Source organism: Hippichthys cyanospilos, chromosome 11 (genome assembly GCF_059441005.1).
Source record: "Hippichthys cyanospilos isolate Australia breed blue-spotted pipefish chromosome 11, RoL_Hcya_1.0, whole genome shotgun sequence".
Classification (NCBI taxonomy): Eukaryota; Metazoa; Chordata; class Actinopteri; order Syngnathiformes; family Syngnathidae; genus Hippichthys; species Hippichthys cyanospilos.
Genome location: NC_142379.1, coordinates 9,130,489 through 9,137,929, shown reverse-complemented (window position 1 = coordinate 9,137,929; position 7,441 = coordinate 9,130,489). Strand labels below are relative to the sequence as shown.

At 41.5% G+C, this 7,441-nt stretch overlaps 1 protein-coding gene across 4 annotated transcripts; it reads right to left on the bottom strand.

The window, feature by feature from the left end:
* Positions 1-398: 398 nt before the first annotated feature.
* Positions 399-7,294, bottom strand: c11h19orf47 (chromosome 11 C19orf47 homolog). Of its 4 annotated transcripts, none has more exons than XM_088428520.1 (8): positions 7,207-7,294; positions 6,029-6,116; positions 5,790-5,904; positions 5,245-5,326; positions 4,348-4,473; positions 4,109-4,258; positions 2,656-2,729; positions 399-1,899 (listed from the first exon to the last, which is right to left on the bottom strand). In XM_088428520.1, exons 1-8 carry the CDS (start codon positions 7,223-7,225, stop codon positions 1,351-1,353), a joined length of 1,203 nt encoding a protein of 400 aa, XP_088284646.1. In that variant the 5' UTR covers positions 7,226-7,294; the 3' UTR covers positions 399-1,350. The 4 variants fall into 4 exon arrangements, with proteins under 4 accessions (XP_088284646.1, XP_088284648.1, XP_088284647.1 ...); XM_088428522.1 differs by having other exon boundaries at positions 4,184-4,258; XM_088428521.1 differs by having other exon boundaries at positions 4,348-4,470.
* Between the last annotated feature and the right edge of the window lie 147 nt (positions 7,295-7,441).

Genomic DNA, 7,441 nt, shown 5'->3' with positions numbered 1-7,441 from the left:
CACTTACTTTACAGCTACCCCTTGTGTTTCATTGTTTTTTTTTCTTCATTAAAACCCTATCATACACACGTTACAGAGGTGAACTGAGGTTTCACTGCAGTTCACAAATCCCGATGACTTCATCGCTGAGATTTCAACGACCGCAAAGGAGGCTTGCAGAGGGAAAGTGCGATTCCTAGTGGACATATCCTGAATTGCACAACGACTTTTTGTATGACGTAAGGTTTAACCTGCAGACCACCCCGCAGTCTGCAGGAAGGTGTGCTTTCTTTGTTCTACAAATAATACAGCCAGTTTGGGTTTGCGGATTACCAAATTGAGCTCTGCAATTCTGCCGACAGGCTGAAAGGACTGTGCTTAAAAGGTAATAATAAATGAATAAAAACAGCAAATTATTTGGAATTTTCTTTTTATTCATTTCACGAAGCACACCTGCCTTGTTTTCAGTCTCTTCAACATTTCCTCTCAATTTACGAAGACAATAAAAAGTCATAAAAACACTTTAAATATTTCAATTGGTAACAAAGTTCAAGTGTGAAGTCTAAAAAGACATACGGGTGTTACAATGCCATTAGATAGCGGGAGAGGGTATGTACCTACTTTCTTGTTGGAGCTAAGTGACGGTTCCATTGTAAGAGCCCTGCCTTGAAAAAGGCTTTGAGGTTTCGGGTCAGTAAGGGTACAATGCAAAAAGTTCTTTTGATTTCTCCAACACATGTATGTAAACTTAACATGTTTTGTGCAATGTGAAATCAAGTCCACCAAATATATGCATTTTTGCTGCCTTTCGGGTTCGGTCTACCATGGTAAAAAAAAAAAAAAAGTCTGGGAGGTTGAGCGGTATTAGTCATTTCTACTTGGTTCATGTTGAGGTTCAAATGTTTGGTTATGGCTTGATCTATTTGTGACTCACTAAAGGTTTCTATTATTGTACATAATGGAAAGGGGAAATGCGCTTATCTGTTTTGGTTTGAAATTACAAATGACCAGTAAATTATAGTGTTATGTTGAGGACGATAAATACTGTGACGGAAGATTTGGGCAGCTGCCATCCTTCATGGGTGTATTTTGAAAACTATCAGACAAGCAGTTCTGTTCATGTCATGCTCATGCCTTAGGATTTTTTTTTCTGCTTAAATATTTCAAAAATAACAAATGACAGAATCTCAATATTTCTGTCCAAGCAATCGACAAAGAGCACTGTGGGGTAGCTTTCCCATGGCACCAAAGTTAAAAATAAAACAGTAAAAATTGGGTTTTTGTGTCAGTGTCCATCCAAGAAAAACAAAATCCTCATTTTGAACGCCAAATGCATTTGCAGTCCTTGTTACACAGCATTTGGGATGTGTGCTACTTGTTTTTACCGCCCAGCCTCTTGAAAACACTGACAGCTTTGCAGTCCATCTGGGCGCCCGCGCAGTCCGCCGCTCCGGCTGCGGTTCCGGTTCCGGCTCTTGCTCCGGTGCTGCTGCTGACTTTGCAGCTCACCGCGCTCACTTTCTGTTTGGCTCTGGGCCGAGTGCTCGTCACTCTGTTGTCCTGTGTGTCAGCAGGGGGGGAAACCGCAGAGGAGGGTGCGGTGGCACGCTGGAGCTTACCCAGTCTCTGAAGTACACTGATTTTAACAGGAGGGATGCCGTTGGAAGAGGACGAAGGAGTGGGCGTGTCAGGCGGAGCTTGTTTGAATTTGCCGCCCAGGCGGCGCAGTGTGGTACGGGCAGGCTTTTTGATAGGTTCGCTCCTCTGGGAGGGCATCAAGGTTTTGAGGACGCCCGCGTACTGGAGGACGGATCCTTCTCCGTCACTGTCGTCGTCCCGCTCGGTCGCCTTCAACTTTCCCGACCTCGGCTGCGCCCCCGCTTCTTCTGCTCGGTCCAGACGGCTGAAGACGCCGGTGGGCTGACAACACGGGGAGCGTGGTAAGCAAGTCGGGAAGTCCTTCTCACGCGTTTGCATCAATGCCACATACATTATGGTAGGAGAGGTGTAAAACATGCAAAGTTTGCGAATGGAACGTTTCACTCCGTTGCTAACGAATGGGATTTGACCATCATGGATCTGGTAATTGGGACAGATAATGCGATATTTTTGCTTCATCTCATTTTATACTAGTATAAAATCTACACAATTTAAAGCTAGCTTCCGAGAGTAGCAGTTCATGTGCCGTTTTTGCGGAAAAAGGCATGTTCTTACAAATCGAAACGTAATACATGTATAAAAAATGACATCGTGTCTCCTTTTGTTTCTCTGTCTTACTAAGCAGACAGAAGTAAAATGATGATTCTTTGCACATCAATAGATTGAAGCAAATACTCTATCAAAAATCAATTCGGAATCGAATCGTGACTCGGTCAAAGATTCCCACCCCTAATGTTTTTGAGCTTCTTGTTGAGGAATTCGTCAAAGGATTCTCTGAAATGTTGCTATTAAATATCCTGGGTCCAGTAAATGATCAGACTGTGACCGCCGATCGACTGTCTGTGTCTCATTTGAGACATCTATGTATCCATGACCCCACAATTATTTTAAACTTTTTCTATGGACATCTTCAAAGTCTCAGACAGGTTTCATTCAGCAGTTTCTTTAGTTTCTGGTCAATTTTTCAGCATTCCATAATCCGATTAGCTGACTGGTAGCATCGAAGATAACCCTCACCTTGTTAGTACTGGCTGCTGGGTCCGCCTTTGACTCGGCGCCAAGTCTCGCAAACACCGACGTACGCTTCAAACCTTTTGTGGCACAGAGGCAAAACACAAGAATATTTGATGGTTGCAAATGCATTTTCATGAATCAGCGGCAAGTTAAAAAACAATCTAAAAATCGTTTAGGCGCCATCTCAAGCGGCGCCCTATGTAACAATTCTTGAGGCTAACAGATGGGTTATTAGGTTTCATTATGATTTATCTCAATCTGCAGGGAAGGGAGCTTTAAATTGTGTACTGTACAGTCCATGACAAGAATTCTAAAAAGGCATAAAACCGAAGTTGTGTTCAATTTATGGGACTAAATCTTACTTGAATATTTACGAACAGCACTCAGTGAGTACAACAGTATATTCTAAATGAGAATAAATTAACTCATCTACAAGATGATGCAGTGATTTTAATACTTGACCATATCATACAGGGTCGAAGTTTTTTTTTTTTTTTTTTTAAATATTTTGGTTGGCTCAGTAAACAACAAAATAGCTCATAAGCACAAAAGGAGAAGAGTCAAATAAATAAATGAAGTTTACAAAAGCACAGGGCTGAAAATTAATTTCATCTAAATACTTGGTGACTTTTCAAACTCTTCTTGTGTATTTACTTCCCACTAAGAAAGAGACAACATGAGCAGCATAATTTTCATGTTAGCGTCCAATTTGTATATGTTGCTAAAGCTGTTATGTACCATACATACATGTATATGTTGCAAAAGCACTTCAGTCTAATTCAATTGAAGTCTGTAGCTGACCAAACATGACAACAATCAGAGTTTACACTTGAAATTCTAATTTATTAGAATTTTTACAAACGAAATGTGTGTGAGGTTCATGAGAACAAGAGGCCCTCCTACAAGACACGTGATTGGCTCCCGGCGAGAGTTGTAATCTACTCCCGCCCGACCGCGGCTCGTTAGGAAGACCGAGAGAGGACTGTCAGTTTTTCCACTTATCGCGGAGGGGGGGTATCTGGTCCCCATTAACCGTGAAAAACAAGGGACGACTGTACATCAAGGATTGCGTCTGCATATATGATTTGAAGGAGGACAATTATCGAAGAACCTGCACTTTTATTTAGATTAAATTTAAAGAAAAAAATATATTCCTATTACTAAAGGTTGAACGCTTGGAAAAATAAGCATGTTTCAAAGATTGTCAGGAAAAATGAAGCAAATCCCAGAAAGAAGGCTAGAAGATCTAACAATCTCAGCGTGAAATCAAAACAAGCGCAGGCATTACGTTACAGTACAGTAAAATATTAATAAAAGAGAGGTGTATAGCGAAGGCCAAGCAAGCCAGGCTCTACCATGCCCTGATTGGAGGTTGAGAACTTTCAGTGCTGATTAGTCGATTAGCTGTGTCAGGCGTCACACGGCGAGGCGCCCAAGCCCACTGGTTCAGGCCTACCTTTCTTGGCCTGCTGGGCCAGGATGCGACGTGTGCGTGGCGTGGTGCCTTTGGGCATGTTGATGATGTACTTGCCTTCCATCTCTGATGTCACACGCCGATGCTTCGCGGCTGACGATCCGTTTCCTTGGTCTTCTGTCTGACCGACGGCTGCCATAAGAAGGAATGGTGGACGTAAGACAAATGGAATGATGGGGGGCGGCAAAATATAAGGAGCATGTTTTTTTTTTTTGCTTCACCTGCTTTGCTACTCTTGCTCGCTGGCATGTTGGACACTGTGACAGAGAGGCGGTTGTCGGGGCGACGTGTTGGAGTGGATGGCGGGGAGTCGTGGCTCAAGGCGTTGGCTATCATACGGGTAGCTGCTGAGTGATGACAGTAAATATTTTATGGCTAATTATGCATCCCCAGTCCCACACCTAATTGAACTATGAGTGATTGAAGTCATTAAAGCACGATTTCTCAACAGAAGGCAAAAGATCAATACGGCTGCTGATTAGCTTTAGCTAACAGCACTGAAAGCATGTCAAGCTATGGTATGCTATAAAATCATGAACAGGACTGTCAAAAAATGACACTTTTCAATGTTTTTTCTCTATTAAATGTTCTCAGATTTTTCATAAATCAAATTATTTAGAGTAACTTGGCTATTGTTTTGTCTTGTATTGTGTAAAGCTTTACTGAATAAAAAAAACAAAACAAGCGGGGCGACAGAGCTCTGACAGCTCTGAAGCGAACACGAGAACGGCATCTTAGTTGTCCTTTCCTGGCAAGAAAAGTCAATCTTGGCTGGTCTGAGTTACTATTGTACAGTCTGGGCTTGTCTTAGTCTTCTTTATAGATTTCGCTGACAACCATTCATAGCGTTTGCACCATCTGTTAGCTTAAAGTTAGCAGATCATTGCGGTATTGTGAAATGTGAATGTGCTTTTATATACACAATGCAAAATTTTCTTTGTTTTATGTTTAGTTTCAAAGTAAATGTTTTACTTATTGTGGCACTAAAGAGAATGAACAACATTTGCCTAAAAGGGTGAGGGAGAAATAGTTTTTTTCCTCATGATGAGATCTTAACTACAATTACAACAAAACTAAGAGTAATCCAAATCAAATTAACTTGTGTGACTAGTACTTACGAGTGTTGGCAGTTCTTCTGAGCTCTGCTTTGACGCTGGTCTGTCCTAAGGAGATAGCTTCTGTCGCCATTTTGCACATGTCCTGAATGGGAAAGTTTTTGCAAAACTTATGCTATTTTACTCTCAACATAAAATGGTTTCAGGTCAAGCAAGTAACTTTTTGTCCAGGCAACGTCAATTATTAGATCCCAAATTGGGAGCATTAATTCTAGTCAACACTTGCACACATGCTACAGTCCTTCAGTAATTACACTTTTCAACTGTATAGCAGTTTTTCCTTTCAACTTCAAAATGGTGTCACATATAATGTTACGACAATGACGAATCCCGATTGATAAACCAACAGTGGTTCACATAATCCACACGGAATAGACAGAAATATTATGTGATAAATTACAGTTTCACTACCAGAAATGCATCAGTGTGAAGTATAATATAATGCAATATGGAGCCAAATAGGTAATATGTGGTGGAAAAGTGATGCAAGACAACATGGAGATAAATACTTCCTGCAGTCAACCTTCAAACATACAGTCAGTTCTGACCTGCCTATGGACGACCTTGGCATGTTTGAGAATGGCAATGATGTCACCAACAACAGTGATGCCCAGGTCCATCATGATGTCCTTGCTTAGGTCCATTAGCATGTTCTTCTGAATCCTGAAGCATCACGAGATTTAAAAAAAAAATATATTGATGATTAATATTGCTAATGATCATGATGATAACTTTTCAATTGCTTCTATACAGACAGTGGGTTCTCTGGAGTGCACAACGTGTTTACCTGTTGTCCACAAAGGAGACTGCATATGTGACGGCCAGGCCAGCTGGGATGCCAGCGTCCTTGAAAAACTGGATCCACTCTGAAGTGGCTTTAGAGGAAAAAAAAACAAACATTATGTTTGCAACCTGGCTAAACACGCTCGTCAATCCTCCTCAGCCGTTCATTTTGTATATGACCAGTAACCATTAATATTGGGATTTGGGGGTGAATGAAATGACTGGGGAATTGGTAGGGAACAACCTGGACTGGGCATTAACAAGTTACTTGTCAAAGCTTGCAATTTAAAAGTCAATTTATGAGCACAAAATAGATAATACACACAAGCATACAATCTTTACTGTACAGAATAGCCAGAGTAAGGCGGGGGTCGGGGTGAGGTTAGTTAAATGTAATACATGCTGACCACAAGCAGCTGGAGGTTATTTATAACCACTCAAACTCGGGGCTGGTGCAAAGTGATGGCAGCAGCTGTCACAACAATGGCTCATCCATGTCCAGCAAAATGTAACTTACACTACAAATAGTCATCAACGTGAACAAACACGAAGCGTCAAATGCAACGCTAGATTTCATTTACGATGGGGGTCAATGTTTCTACAGAGGCCTAGTATAAAATTCTAGCTCACACTTGCAAGCAGTCAGAAATGTAGTCCCATTTTTTCAACCTCTAGTTAATTTGACAATCTGTTTTATTATCCCTCACAGTGTTGTTCTTTCTCATTCTTTATCTTTGATGTAGAAAGACTGAAATCCGACATTTGATCAAACGGACCCCCGGGGTTACGAAAATGACCATCTACTGGATGCTGTGATTTGTTTCTTGAAGGTTAGAGCGATACCGTTGCAAACTACCCACAAAATTAAACTATCGTTGATTACATATGCAGTCCTACACGCGGTTACCCCGATCACGACATTTGCCCAGTAAAACGGAGGTCATTCAATCATGCGCCAATAAAAAGAATGAACCATATAGCGCCGCACTAGCAAAGGCTACGGAGCGACTATTGTCACGAATTAAATGCCGTCAAAGACCATTTGTGACATTGACCGGACAAAAACCGTCGAACGCGTTGCCATTGTGTCCACATGATGAGGGAGACCATTGTGGAGAAAAAATCATGACAATTCCATGTCAAATGATGTGCTTTGCAAGCCGGGCCTTTTCGGTCTCTCACCTGTTGTCACAGACGCCATGTTTACGCAAATGTGCGGCTACGTCATTTCCTCTTCTTGCCCACTGATCCGAGCAACTCTGGAAGCAGCTCGCAAATCAAGGCGTGGCTCGATAAGAGGTGGAGCTAAACGTTTGTTTCCGCCTACACGGAGTCTAAGCGCCCTCTATTTTTTTGTTTTTGTTTTTTTGTTAAACTATTCCTTTTTTATTTACATTTTTAAACTTTTTTGAACAAA